Genomic DNA, 15,794 nt, shown 5'->3' with positions numbered 1-15,794 from the left:
ATAACACACCAATTTATACACAATGGTTGGTTGTGAATGGTCCTGATGATGATCCCGTATAATTTTGAGCAAGGGATCGAAACGTCAACCTTTTCTAGTGGTTTCACAACCAACCATTGTGTATAAATTGTAAAGGGGGTCCTCAAATACCAAAGGTGGCCGCCATTGTCACGGCCTGCTTTGAAAGTGAAAGTTTACATGGCGCCCTGAAAGTTGCAGGAAAGTATGTCATGCCTGCAGTAGGAGAAACACATTAAAGAAAATAGTGCTTACAGACTAAAGAAGATTCACTGTGTAACAAATAAAGTACAAGGGCCAATCCTCATGGGAGGTTACGAATGAAGACAAGACAATACTAAGGAGGGACTAACCAGCCTATTAACCAATCAGAAGCCAGCATTTACAAAGGACAATGACACAAGCCAATGACAAATATGGGCGGAGAGTGGGTGGGACTTCTATTCCTTCCTTCAATGCAGCATGCCACGCAGAATAGCGCATGCGCTGCCCCGGCTTGACTTAAAAATGGGATGACCATGTCAAAAAGTGCCACTTTACTATAACAACTAATTGCTAAGAGGCTCATTGTTGAAAAGTAGAGGTCTTAGCAACCTATTGACCCAATATAAGTAGAAATAATGTTTTTCTTTTATAATATTGTGTTGTAATTATTTTGTTTTTCCTAGGTACAAGACCTCACAACGGTTAATTTCTCATGACATTCATAGCAATACCTTCAATTACAAAAGCACTTTCTCCCTAGAAATTGTTCCAATATGCAAGGTAAGCCTTCTAAAAGAATCTGGTCAGTGCATGTATTCGACAATGCAACTGTGTACTATACATACATTATTTCTTTTTGCCTTAGTTAGCCATTGATTTGGAAATTACTCAATGTGGAATTAATCAGAAATGTTTTGTGCATTGGCTAACAAAGCAGCGTTCTTTTGTCAGATCCATTACCTACTACAAAAAAAAACACCCTGACGCCTTGCCTTCATCCGTGGGATGTAACCATGAACATTGAATCATATGTTTGCCATGGCAAAGCATTGGACAACCAGATGCAGTTATTTTATGGATAACTATTAGGATGACTGCAGATTTATTCTTGCAAATGCAATAAATGTTTTCAAGCTCTTTTTATAGACTAAATATTTTTGGGCATATAACTTGTTGCATGTTGATCCCAAGTCCATATTCTATCAAACATGATAACTTGACAATGCTGATGTATATGGTTAATCAAATTACACATCTCCTATGCATTCTGCTATGGTAGACATATGGATGGATTTCCAGTACCTCAAAAGTATTATTTCGGTCTGCAACCTGATCAGGATCCAGGAGTTTGTATGGGAGGGATGAGAATGAAGACATACCTGGTAAAATAAGGCTTACTCTTTCACATGTATCTGGCCATTAAGCTTGAGCTGTGGAGCTCTCATACAGTGTGTTATTACCTGACAAACATTGATCTTTATCATGTAGACCAAACTTCTAGTTCCTTACTGGAGACCAGTAATTTGTCTGAATCCCATTTTGTTTAATTAATTGTATGGATGAATCTCAAGTATTTGTAAACCTGAATTTAGCACATTGACCCGATCTTCCTGTCTAATTTCTTAATTTAATATGAAATCTATTTAATTTTTAGTGGTTGGTGGTGATTTTCTCTCGCTGCACATTCTTGAACAATGTGAATTTAAAACACAGATGTGAAGAATAAGGCAATTTACATGGAGGTTTAGTTCCTGGTATGATCACCTTCCTCCTTGATAGTATCCCCACAGTGAGAGCCCATCACAACCTGCTGTCATTGGACTTTATCACCAAGTCCAGTGGCAGGCTGTGGTTGGAGGCCTCCATATACTCCATTATCCATATCTCCTCCAGCTGAGCTGCCCCGCAGAGTAGGATCATGTACGAGTAGGTGACAGTCTTAACATTGGGTGTACAGTCTAATAACTAAAAAGTTTATGGTCCAGGTTGCTTGGACCACATATTTCTGAATAATGAGGATGAACCCCAATCTCTGTAGCAGACCTCTTGATATCTAGTAGCGGTTCCTCGGCCATGTAGGATCCTGTTTCATAATCAAGAAGTCAAAGAGATAGATTTGTTTCACTTCTCTAGACCGTAGGAATGCTGCATCAGCCTCAGTAGTTGTTTGAATCACCATGAAGCTGAGGAATACCCAAAGGGTAAGAATAAGAAGCCCTGGGGTGGTGTGTTTTAACAATGGCTCACTTGTGTTTCAAACAAATAACACCCTGGTCATTCATGTTTTGTTTTTCTATGGAAAAGCAAATGGGCTGAGGTCTCCTCTTCTATCTCCTCTTAAGTGATTCTTGTTAAGGAGGAGGCTCTCATGACCTCTCCTTGTCGCAGTCCTATGATTTCCCCTCCCACTTCTGTGGCCACAGATTGCTCCGCAGGGCCGCATGGTGCAAGTCAAGCTCTCAGATGGAGAGTACGACAAGCAAGGTGTGATTTATGTTTATTTTTTCTTTTTTTTATTCCCCTGAACATTTCAAATTAATCTGACAGAATGGTACCTTGAATTCTACATCCCTGTCATCTGATCCACCTCAATTCAGTTTCCCCTCAGCCAAGTCTCGAACTTCTTGCAGGTCTGAAGAGAATCTAGTGTAAGAATAGTCTGTTATAATTTTTAACTTGACAGGGAACATCAATGTTTACTTAACCACCTTTCCGTGGTACTTACGCTTCACTTCAGTAAAGGAGTCTCTCTGCTATTGCACAGCAACGGTGAAGTCCAGGAAAATCATTACCTTATTATTTTCAATGCTGATTTTGCCCTTCTCTCTCGCCTGCTGCAAAATAGAATTGCTGTCCCTGAAGTGGAAGAATCTGCCCACCATGGATCTCAGGAAGCTGACCTTCCCCATATGTCAACCACTTGCCTAAGTCACGTTTGTAGATACTTGCCCATGCATTTAATCTCAATGTGTTCTGGCAGGCTCACAATTGTATTATTATGACGTGCTCACCCTTCTGAGTCCTCAATCCACTATTGAAAGTACGGAATTGTCTTCGGTCTATCATGTGTACTTTTAGGTCATCAGTAGCTGGTTCGTGATCTGCCAAGATGTTCTTCGTTGACTAGAAGCATTTTGCCATTTTCTGGTGATAATCTCTAGACTCATGTCAATTTTATTCTCTCATGCATCATTCCTGTTGCAGTAATGGTGGAAAGGATAGTACCAAGGTTATCATCTCCTTCACTGCCGTATCTATCCTTGCCACTACCTCGCAGTCTCTGCAGGTCCTCTGTGTCATTCACTTTTGCTACAAACTTGTGGTAGCCATGTTGAATTGGGTGAATTTCCTAGAGGCTTTCCCCTGGCCCAGAGAATGGCTTCTCACTTTAGCTTATCAGAGTTATGGTGCTCAGTTTACCCCTGTACGAAAGTGAATTATTAATTGGGGTAGATGGTAGTCCACCACAAGTAATAAAGTTCCTAATCTGTTGGGTCTAGTCAAAGGTTTTAGTAATGAAGTCCTTAGCTCAACTCGCTGTAATTAAGGACAGACCAAATGGGTGTAACTTAAAACGAAAATGTAGCAGTACCAAAATAGTTTATAACTTATTAAGCAACATGATGGAGCCCTGGACTCCTTGGAGCCTTGACAGGGGAAGGGAAGAACTTTCAGAGACAGATATGGAGGTAGTATACTAATCCCCACACTTCCAAGCCTGGCACAGTGTATAAATATTTGATATCCGAGTCAAACTCCTGGAGCTACAGAGATTACAGAAGGACTGCCTTGCCTCCAGAGGACTATTGTGCTGCTTGAAAACTACCTTGCTCTCTGAGAAGGAAGATTGTATCTGCGCCTTTCATCCTAGGCTAACCTGAATGACTCCCAGAGGTGACCTGCTTCCCTGGACCTGCTTGACCTCTGCTGCTCTTTGCTGGAGTGAGTTCCTGATTCCCCCAGTAGGTGCCTCCCAGGTCCTGGACCCTTGACTGGCATCCTTCCGGAGAAGAAAAGTGAACTAACCTATTTATGCTGAGACTGCGGCCCGCAATGGCTCCATTGAACCTTACGCTTCACAGTACAGTGACTGCCGGCCATGCAAGATCTGCACTTTGGGCTACAGCAACAACCTGCAGCGACCATCAACATGAGGCTCCCACATTGACTGTGATGCCTGAGAGATCTTCGCACTACAATGAGGGGCCAAAACCAATGTTAGGCCTACTCTTCGTGTTACAGCAATGACCCTCTCCCCGCTCCTCACAGCCTCCTCCACCATGAACAGAACTATTCATGCTGGTCTTTGAGAAAGTAACTTTTTAGGTGGAACAAACCTGGTCTCTGTATATAGCTTGCGCTCCATTGCTATCAACCTGAACTTGCGATTTTCCTCTGTTCTTGCATGACCAGATAACCGCAAATTGTGCTTTTAGACGCTATATTTACTTCTAAGAAATTAATATTTCTAGTGCTACTGATTTGGGTATTTGTCATTCTGGTATAATGTATTAACATTTACTCTAGTTTTCTAAACTGGTTGGGATTTTCTTGTGTTTTGTTTTCACTTTGCTGTTATTTGGGTGTTGCATAATTACTTTACACATTGCTTCTAAGTTAAGCCTGACTGCTTTTATGCCAATATACCAAAGGGGTAAGCACAGGTTAATTTAGTGACTTTTGTGGTTCATTCTGAAAAAGATTGTGGCTTTTGTTTGAGTAGGGCTTCCACCCCCCTGAACCAATAGCCCAATTTCTTACCGGTACTTTTTGAGAGTATTAAATGCAAAGGTATTAGGATATGGTTCCCAAGGTTGTACGCGGAGTCATAAAAAGGTTTGCTAGATATTATGGAACAAGTACCACTTGTACACAAACTTTATTTTAAGATCTTTGTATCCTTTTTCCACAGGACAATTTAGTTTGTCTTTCTCCAAGACTGGCACAGAGTCTTGGCAATATGGGTCAGTTATGCATATGTGCTCGCGTGACAAGCACCATCCACCTCATTGACCCCAACACGTTGCAAGGTAAAGTCTGTTATTCCCATTTGTTTATGGTTCTTAACGTATTGACCACAACTATTCTTTGTTTTCAACCTTTGCATGATGGCTGCACATAAAATACTTTTGGGTTTATCCTTTGAAGTTTTCCCCAGCCTAGGATCTTATCTAGAGCAACATGCCCCACGTTTTCTGGTCGAAGGGCCCCATACCACTACAACACTTGTAAAACCCAAATCACTTTTATTAGCCTTGCAAACTAATTAAGGGAAGTGTTTATAATGCTTTCAGATAACATTGAGAGACCACCTCGATGCCTTGCACCTAGGTACCACTGTGGCATGCATATTCTGTATATTTAAGTGAGGGGTTTCTTGAATTTCTGCCTAAGCTTTAAACAGCCTTTTCATTATTGATTGGAACGTTTTCTCTTGACTAGATTTTTGGTGCTGCATTCTGCGATTTCACCCTCCTCCATTCGTCAATTCTAGTGTTCTTAACGCGTGTCTACTTTGCCATTAGACTCGGTCTGTGCTGCAGAAAGATGGTGTACCAACATGTATGGTGAATCTAGTGACTGGTAGAAACTTTGGATCCAAAACTTTGACTTAAGCAGTGACTGTTGGTCTGGAAGAGAAGATGCTTGTTGGTCTAAGTAATTCCAAAGAAGCAAACCTAATGCCGGACTGCATTTTCCTTGTCACAGAATCGCTACGACTAAAAGGCTTGTGCCTGGGCAGCGCTAAAACATCGTCGTGCTAGACAAATATTCCTACACCAAATTGCATAGGAGCTGCCGCACTTAGCTAGGTCAGTCACTGCCCATGTGTCTGCCATGAGGAATCAGTTGGCTTGCCTGAGCCTGAAATATCCAATTCAACACTGAGAAAATAGAAAACCCCTAGAATACTAGATAAACCTTAAATCTTCAGCGACCAGCCAGATTTATGTGCGTCTCTCGTACTGAAAGGTCCACCTGCCAAAATGGAGGTTATCCAAATTTCGGAGTAGAACACAGAGCTTAGTGCTTCCTAATTTTCTGAGGCTGGATAATAACTTGCAAGCTTATAACCAAAATTATTGTAGTGCTTTCTCAAACTACATGCTTCAGTATCCACTATCATTTTTGATGCTGGATCTTTACAATTTTTTACTTGAAGGAAATTGAGAGAGAGTTTTCCCTAACAGGTGCTTATGGTAATGTTTTAAGGCCACCTTTGAAGTTGTTGGAATTCAGATCCTTATTTGCAACCTTCACTGTGACCAATTATTTGCTTTTCAGAGCTGATGAAGTAGACCACTGCTAATTATAATTCTGAGATACTTGCTTTCCCCAATGGAATCTTCCATCAGCATTTTTGATTCCTGTCACTTAGTGGCCTGTTGCTCCTGGTCTATCAGAGAATTACTTGATTTCCATATTGCATTTGAGGAAGCCACTTCATATAGTGATTAAGGCAGTTATGCATGACTCATTTTTGCATTGTTTGTTTCAGTTTGCATGTACAGCAAAACTGATATAAAATTGGATTCTTGGGCACTCACAGATTTTGGTGTACTTCCTTGAATACGGTGGACCAGGCTATCAGACGATGGTGGCAGTTTCTCTTTGTGGTTCCACATGTGTTTGTTTAAATGATTTTCGGTCCGCAGAGAATAAGACTAATAAGTGCTTTATCTTGACGCTCTTGGCCCTCTGTGCATGGGTCTAATCAGGTTAATAGTTTCTGTATGCAAACCGTGCCACTATAAGACTACCCAGAGAAGATTGGCTCAACCTGTTTAGACTAGATGGAGCATCTTGAGTCTAGCATCCAAACGTTTGGTGAAAAGCTTTCATTCGCTTTTGATTAAAGATATGTTGCAGTTTAATGGCTTGATTTGTCTGATGAAGAATTGTATCAAAATAGCATCCAGAAAGGTACTCCCTTGTAGCTGCAAAACACCTATGTAGCGGCCAAGTAGTTAAAACATTGGCATAGTGTGAACACTCAATTGTTAGAGCCTGGTGCCTTAGCATAAGTTTTTTGTATAGACACCCTACATACTGAATTGTGCCTCGGTGGCTAAATAATGAGTGTTACCAAACCCCCTTGTACTCCTTTTTATAATGTTTAGAGGATTGGAATCCTAACCGGATTTAAACCATTGGATTCCATTTCACTTGGTGGGTCATTCAGGCCTTTTAAATGTAATTATGGATGATAAAATATTTGCCTGTAACATGTGGAAATGCCTTACAGCTATGCTATGCTGTGCTGTTGTTCAAGAGTCTCCCACGTAGTATGACAATGTAGAATTAATGAGCAAATAGAAGATTCATTATCAGCAACTCATGTCCATTTCATCTTTATGTATAAAGGGATGCCTTGTTTTCAAAATTTGCTTAAGGTAATGGATCTGGAAAATATTGCCTTGACATAGATTGGACTTGTGTGTCCAACACCCCACTCGCAGAGAAATAGAAGTGCCCTCCATCCTATTGTATGTGTTAGCCCTGACAGCCTGTGTTGCTGTCTTCCCCATCCTTTTTGCTGAGATTAATTTTTGGTGGCCATAGGACTCTGCACACTTTACCACTAATAAAGTGCTTGTGCTCTCTTTAAACATGTAGCAATTGGGTGTGAGCCAATTTTAACATTTAATTTACTTGCAAGTCCCTAGTAAAGTGGTACTGCATGTACCGAGGGCCTCTAAATTAAATGCTACTAGTGGGCCTTCAGCACTGATTGTGCAACCCACTTAAGGAGCCCTTAAACAATGTCTCAGGCCTACCACTGCAACCTGTGTACAGTTTAAACTGGCAATTCGACCTGGCAAAATAACCTTTTGAAATAACTAAAATTCTCTTTTTAATACATATATCACCCCTATGGTAGGCCCTTAATGATGACTGGATGTACTGATCAGTATGTAAGCATTCCTGCTGTCCTAAAGACACCCATGAGGTGTAATGTGTACTCTAATTATTCCTGAAAATTCATTCAAATCTGTTTAAATACAAAAAAGACCCCTAAGGTAGCCCCTAAAAACAGCACATCGGGCAGGGTATTTAAAAAAATTGGACATGTGCTTTTGAGTTTTACATTTCCTCCTCCATTTATTTTGCACCACTGTAAGGTGTACCTCTTGCATAGGATAACATTGGGTTACCTTATTATATTTAATACGTTCTAGTTTGATTGGGAACAGGTAGAAAGGTTATGCTTGTAATTTTAAAATTCTCTTTAATTGTAAAGGTGAATTTTAAATCACAGTTCTGAAAACACCACTTTTAGAAAGTTGGCATTTTCTTGTCCTAACCATTTGATGCCTGCAGCCTGGGTGACATGACTATAAATAGTTGGCCTTTGTGTGTGCCTCCCAGACAGTGGGACTGGTGTTGGAAGGATGGACCATCCTGCCAGTATAAGAGCAACAGAGTTGTTCCCTGCCCCACTTACATTTCAAAGGGGCTGCCTCCAGCACACTTGCAAAGAACTTGGCAGCCTAGTTTCACCCTAGACCTCTGGTGCCAGGGCAGAGGAGAAAGGTAATTTGCTGAACCAGATTTGGCGGGAGGGGGTGTGGGGTCTGAGTCTAGAAATTTCTCCCACTTCAAAAACTGGCACCAAGTATAAATATTCGACCCTCAGACTAACAGTTCAGGTCACATTTGGACCTTCGGAGGACCCCAGTAAGACTGCCTTCTACTTCAGAGGACGTCCCTGCTGCTTGAGGCCTACTTGTACCTCAGAGGACTGCCTTGTTACTTCCAGAGGACTGCTCTGCTGCTTGAAGCCTGCCTTCTACCCTCCGAAGACGTCCTTGCTGCTTGAACCCAGGGATACCAGAGTGACTCCAGAGGCTAGTTGGCTGGCCTCCTGTTCTAAGCTACATGGAAACTCAAAGCTGCAACAGCTGTGAATCCGCACCTGGACAGTGCCTGAAGTAAGTCCTGCCCTCCAAGTGGTACCCATGCAGGCCTGAACCCTTAGAAGTGGTGTTTAAAGGTGCCCAACCAGCCAAAGACCAAAACTGCAACCCGACAGAAGAACAGGGACCTATCTGCTCGCTAAATCGCTAAGGTGCATCACTGGTCAGCCTGACTTCGCGGTAGCCCCCGCTATGCTATTCTTCACATCCTTAGTATCTTGGCTCCTGGATCCCTAGTCTGCTACAGCCTGCTGCTTCGACTGGCTGAAGATTTTCGACTTTCAAAAGAGAGACCGTCTGAAAGTAGAAATCTTTACCTTGACTTTGTACAGTGGCTCCTCGATGACTCTTCCTCATTGGACACCCCTGGCTGCCTTCCCCTGCTGAACTTTATTTTCTCAGTTTTGTTTGAAATTTCTTCTAAGTCTTATGGTAAACTGAGACCAGGCCCAATCCACTTTGTGTACGTGGACCTCTCTCCACCATGGTCGACCATAACGTTTGGCTTTGCCCTGCTCTTGCGCGACTCGATGCCTGCTGTCTTTTTGCTGCTAGTCTTCAGTAAACATTCATACTCTAGTTCTACTGATGGGATTTAATTTGTTTTGTCATTTTATTTTTTGAAATTTCTCCATCTTTGCTAATTTGGGGTGGGATTTTTCACTTTATTCTGTTTTGAGTGCTGGATAAATACCTCTCACATTGCCTCTAAGTTTAATCTTTGTTTTTTCCCCAAACTGCCAGAGTGTTAAGCAAAGGTTAATTTAGCGACTTTTTATGGTTCACCCTTACTAGGATTGTGGTTGCTGCTTTAGAAGCGTTAAAACCCTCTTCGATGAAAAAGCCAATTTCCTACTGTTATTTTTGATTGGTAGATCTGATTATTTCAGTACAGTAATGCCTATAATCTCTGCAGTGCTAACATGCCACATACATTATTCCTGATTTTGTAATGTATATTTCTACTCTGTTACAAAAATGTTGAATGTAGTTTACATTCTAGGAGAAGTGTATTTTTTTCTAAAGCAGTACATTATATTGCAGTTTGTGAAGTTGATGGAAACACATATTGGCGTCATCCTTTCAATAGTTTGTTCCACCCTAAACAGATGGAGGAGTTTATTATAATGGATATCGACATTGTCCGTGATAAAAAGCAAGTTGCAGGGGGAGGAATGAAGTCAAACAAAGTAAGTGGCTGTTCTTTGTTTCAGTAGCATAACCTTGTATTACAGTATAAGCAGTATTCAGTAACCGAGGAACACACCTAATTATCCAGTCCCAGTAGCACCACCTCACACATTGTCTACCTTTTGGAACTCATGAATAAAGATAACTAAACAAAGGCACTGTAAAATAAAACAGCATAGTGGGAAGAGCATCCAATGGCTAACTCACTTTGCAGTCTGGAATCTACAGAACAACAAGCCACAAACCTTAAGCATACCATCACCTCCTGGAAACTATACATAACATCCCCAAGCCCATAGAACTGTTTTGAACAAAGATGGGCCTCTTTCTCTTCTTAATCTTTCTCGGTTGGTGTTTGGTTGCCTGGGAACATCGAATCTGCATCGATCTCCTACTTGGACTGTTTGCAGTCTAAAGCCATCATTCTCTGCATAACATGGCCTTCCCAATGCTTTGTTGAAACCCCCTTTCTCACTGACATGCCATATTGAAGTCAGGAAATAGGTGTAAACATTTATTTTCATATGTAATCTTCTACTTAGTTGTCATCTTTTGAATATTGTTTTGACCTCCAGTGCTCTTCAATGTAAACTCTGGGCTGGAGGGGGACAGGAGTGGCGGAGACCAGTTCATTCCAGATGGACATTACAATGTGTCTAGATGACCTCTAAGGGCTTTGCCAACTTCTTTAACGAAAAAATCACCAAGATCGAACTCTCTCTTGACACCAACCTCCACCCAACTGGCAAACGAAACAAGCGTAATAGAACGATCCAAAAGTACATGGAGTTACTTCAACCCTGTACCGGAAGTCGAGATCCTTAATTTAATCTCCTCCTCCAAGCCCTCAACCCACGCCCTCGATCCTTCACCCTCGCATATGACCCAAAAACTTAAACTCTCCCTAGCACCACTATGGTGCGAAATCATAAACAGTTCCCTAAAAACAGGCACCATCCCAGACTGCCTCAAAGTTGGCCAAGTCACTCCTCTTCTGAAGAAACTAAGCCTAGACACTAATGACTTGAACAACTTCCGACCTGTCTCCAATCTTCCCTTCCTAGCCAAATTCCTCGAAAAATACGTTCTCCGATAACTGAACTAACATATCGACAGTATTCATCTGCTAGACCAACACCAATCGGGCTTTAGAAAAGGCTGCAGCACCGAAACTGCAATCCTTAACATAGTGGATGACATCCTCAACTCCCTTGACTCGATCGTAATAAATCGTCCTGCAGTCATCCTGTGAAATCTCCTCCTTCAATGACATTCTAAGACTCAACAATACTCTCAGAGAGTGAAAAGTAAAGCATGACGATGGACCATTTCTACTAACAGCACCTGACTTCCTTTCTCCCCGAACAAATGTATAATCCCTGATTTTATTACGATCGGCCCACTGATGTCCAGTGCCCACATCTTCGTCTAAAGTGATATATATTATCATATCCAGTGGACATTGGAATTTAATACAGATTCGCTTTATCTATAAATATTTTTCTTCTACGTGGCAATACTAATCCAAATCCACACGGATTCTGCATCACCCACATTTTATAGCTTCCGAGACGTAATAAAAGACTCGGCCAAATTATACAACCAGCCTTTACAAAGACATCATTCTCATGGAAAGGCACCATATAGACTCCTGATGTGGATTACAGACTTAAAAGCATTGCTTTTGAGTAAACAAGACCTGAAGAAGTCCCAGTGGGACGAAACGCGTCGGCTGTACGGTGTTAATGATTGAAAATAAAGACTTTTTGAAAAAACAAGAAAAATATCACCTTTCCGCGATTCATTAATAATACTGTGTCTTGAAGAAAATTGTGGTGCACCTTTGCGGTTGTTTTTCAATACTCTCAGAGAGGTTCAAGAATGGTTGTCAGCCAACCACCTTAAACTCAATCAGGGGAAAACCAAATTCCTCCTCATTTACAACAAGGAAGAAAATCTGCAAATCCTAGAATGGCTGAAAGCATTCGATGCTCTCAACGGTAACCTCCCCTTGGCAAGCTCTGTACAATCACCTGGAATCACCCTTGATCACAAGCTAACCATGACCAACCACATCAAGAACTCTGCAAAGAGTGCCTTCCTCAACCTGAAGCTTCTCAACAAAATAAAACCCCACATTCCACCCTTGGACCTCAAATAAGCCACCCAATCACTTGTGTTGTCCAGACTCGACTACGGGAACGCAGTTCTCTTCGGGACAGCTCTCAGCCACCTAGCGCCACTCAAAACAACCCTCAATGCAGCTGCCAGAATGATCACCAGAGATAAAAAATACGACCACATTTGTCCCGCTCTCAGAGAACTAAAATGGCTCCCAGTGGAATTGTGTGCCTGCTTCAAAACTGCATGCCTCACACACACAGCCCTGCACACAGGGAAACCAGAATACCTAGCCTCTAAACTTGAGAAAGCCAGCCAGTCTAGAAGTCTCAGGAGTTCCAACTCCCTCTTACTCATCCTCCTGAAAACGCGCAAACAAAAAACCGCAGCCCGCTCCTTTGCAGGAAACGCACCCAAAATCTGGAACTCAATCCCTGTGCCTATCAGAACTACCCCCTCCTTTGCAAAATTCAAAAGTCTCCAAAAAGTCCTCTACCGGGCCTTCCCGAACTGAAATCCGTGACTCTCAAGCCCCCAGACATCTGGTATACGCATCCACTGCCTACCTCACCCCCTCTCCCCATCCCGTTCGGGTTTCTCAATCGCCGCTCAGAGAAATCTCGCAATCTTACTCTTTGTCCATGTATCGAGATTACCTCTACCCTCTCTACCTCAGCTGCGCACCTTGGGCCCCCAGATCTCTCGACCTCAAGGGCGCTCCTCGGACGCTCTATCACAATTGTAATCTTTTGAACACGTTTATCCTCCACTCAAAACAGTCCATGTATCGAGACTACCTCTAACCCTCTACCTCAACGGCGCACCTTGGACCCCTAGACCTCTCTACCTCAATGGCGCATCTCGGACGCTCATCACAATTGTTTTTCTTTTCTTGAACATGTATGAACACATTTATCCTCCTCACAAACTGTGTTTGTTTATGTTTTCTTGCCCTCCTGTTGTAAAGCGCTCCGATACCCTGGTCTGGTCTGGTCTGGTCAGCGCTATAGAAAACTTATTAAATAAATGAAAAATAAAACCTTGTGCTGTTCGCACTGATTTTTAGGTCTGGGTTTTTGTCCAGCACTGTAAAATCAGCACGAATGGCGTCAAACGCAGTTTCTTTCTGCTGATCGAGCAGCAGCGTCCGCAATGCAAATGAAAGGTTTCTCAAGGCGACCGGTAGCGACCATCTCGACCGCCTGCATTGAGAACTCTTGCTGGGACGCAGTCTAGCGCTGGATTGTCCTCACTCGCAATTTACCGTTGGCGAGCACAAGCGGGGAAAAAGCTCTGTTACGCAGAGCAGAGTTTTTCAGAGCTCTGCGGATTGTGAAAAACTCTGTAAACGGGGCAAAGTTCATTGTCCAGGCCTATTCTTCTGTCCAGCGAGGGCCAGATGGGCGTGGCAATAATCGTGGCTGATGAGAGGGTCAGACAAGTTTCGGTCAGGAAAAGCAGGTCTGGTGAGCAGTCGTGTAGCAGATCCTAAATTTCCATTGCGTGTGGAAGGAGGGCGGGAACGAGCATTGAGGAGTAGGCAGGACAGGGAGAGGTGTCATTGTGTGTGTTTGATGTGTGGAGTGAGGGAAGTGTGAAATGAGAGGTCGCAGGAGGACGGATATTTAGTGCTGGGTGGTGGGGTGCAACAGATCTTTGAGATTTAATCAGGGGTTCAGATTGCAGAGGGTCGCAGTGGAAATATCTGGGAGGCGGTGCGGGCAGGGCATGGATTGGTGCAGACAGACCTATCTTTGACAAAATGGCCGCCTGCGTCAGTGCTGCAGTCTCTATTAAGTGAAGGTAGTTTTGGCAGACTGATTAACTGCAGAGTTTGGTGTTTGACTTAATCACAGTCTGCGTGGTGTTTGAATATGAGAAAGCTAGAAATTCAAACCAATGTATGACGAGCTAACAGAGGTTTAATATAAATGTTGACTAACATAGGGTACAGTGGGGAACACTGAGGTATGTTACAGGTGAGCGGCACTTGGGGATCAAATTGTAATTATTGTGAGCAACCTTACAAAGACCAAAACCAGTTCCACACTATTTCCTTAAGCCTTTGGGTGCTCATGACGGAATGGTTCCGTCATGAGCCGGCACAAATGTCCTACCACCCAGTGTTCCCCTTGCTATCCCGAGTAAAATGATACCTCACTTGTGTGGATGTGCCACAGGCCTGTGACTGGGAAGAGCCAAAAACATAGGTATTAAAGGTATAGCACAGCAAATTCAAAGGGCCAAATACCCAGGTGCCCACCCCTTGGAAAACCAGGTCGTTTTGTGATAGGTGATTTTGATGTCTCCATAATATGTTTTTGGCCCTTGCCTGTCGCGGGCACTAGGCTTACCCACACAAGTGAGGTACCATATTTCTCGGAAGACTTAGTTGAATGTGGAGTGGGTGGAATTTTGTGGATCCACGCAGATTCCTGAACTTGCCACCACAGAAATGTGAGGAAAATGTGGTGTTTTTTTTTTATACAAAGTTTGAGGTTTGCAAGGGATTCTGGGTAAAAGAACCTGTTGAGAGCCAGACAAGTCATCCCATCCTGGATTCCCCTGGGTGTCTAGTTTTCAAAAACATTTTTATCGGGAGACTTAGGGGAACACAGAGTTGTAGAGCAGCTGTTATTACCTATTGAATTTCGAAGCATTTCTGCCTTCCAAATGTCAGACAATGTGTAAAAAAAGAAGTCACTTTGAAAAATGTCCTATAATTCACATGCTAGTATGAGTACCCACAGTTTCAGCGATGTGCAAATAGATACTGTTTCTAAACTCTATTTTGTTCCCATTTCAGAAATACATAGTTGTCTATCATACCGATTTTTCACTATTTATATTTTCCCAAATGAATTGCTAAATACCCGGTCCACAATAAAAAACCATTGCAAGACGCTGCTCAGTTATTGGCTTGGGTTCCTCGAGTTCTTGGTGAACCTACAACTCCTATATATCCCTACAACCATAAGGGGCCAACGGATGTAACGGTATATTGCTATCTGTCATACTTAGAAGAAGTTACAGGTGAAAACATTGGCGCACATGGGTGTTTTTTTCCAACTCATTTTTAATTTTCCCTATTTTCAACTGTTAGTTTCTATAAGAAAACCTTGTAGGATCTACACAAATGACCCCTTGCTGAATACAGAATTGCTTACTTTTCAGAAATGTAAAGCTTTCCAGCATCCATCATTGCTTTTATACCCATTTTTACCATTAACTGGGAGGAGGTTGAAATCACAAAAAATAGCAAAAATAGGCTATGTCTAATCTGCAGCCCTTTTTTTCCCCATTACCACTACCCTCCAACCCCCCCCCCCCCCCCAAAAAATATTTAATAGCTGTATTTTGGCTAATATCTGGATCCCCTCCAGGGGAATCAGCAAACCCTGGGTACCTTTAAAATCCCCATGATGTTGGTTGAAAAAGAGGCAAGTTTGGTGTGGATACCTTATGTGGTCAAAAAGGTACATGGGCCTAAGTGCAAACTGCAACAAATTGTCAAAAAAAGGCTTAGCACGGGGTGGGGGGAGGAGACCTAGCAGCGAAAGA

The 15,794-nt window shown here is 42.5% G+C and overlaps 1 protein-coding gene across 1 annotated transcript in view; it reads left to right on the top strand.

The window, feature by feature from the left end:
• Window positions 1–15,794, top strand: part of NMD3 (NMD3 ribosome export adaptor) — a 96,539-nt gene that overhangs the window by 62,612 nt on the left and 18,133 nt on the right. The window contains exons 9-11 of the mRNA XM_086944342.1: window positions 687–783; window positions 4,916–5,033; window positions 9,966–10,111. Of these exons, the coding sequence (XP_086800468.1) occupies window positions 687–783; window positions 4,916–5,033; window positions 9,966–10,111 (361 nt within the window). The remainder of the gene's footprint in view (window positions 1–686; window positions 784–4,915; window positions 5,034–9,965; window positions 10,112–15,794) is intronic.

Source organism: Lissotriton vulgaris, chromosome 11, assembly GCF_964263255.1.
Source record: "Lissotriton vulgaris chromosome 11, aLisVul1.2, whole genome shotgun sequence".
NCBI classification, from domain to species: domain Eukaryota; kingdom Metazoa; phylum Chordata; class Amphibia; order Caudata; family Salamandridae; genus Lissotriton; species Lissotriton vulgaris.
The sequence above is the reverse complement of the archived record's forward strand: the minus strand, read 5'-3'. Positions and strand labels throughout refer to the sequence as shown.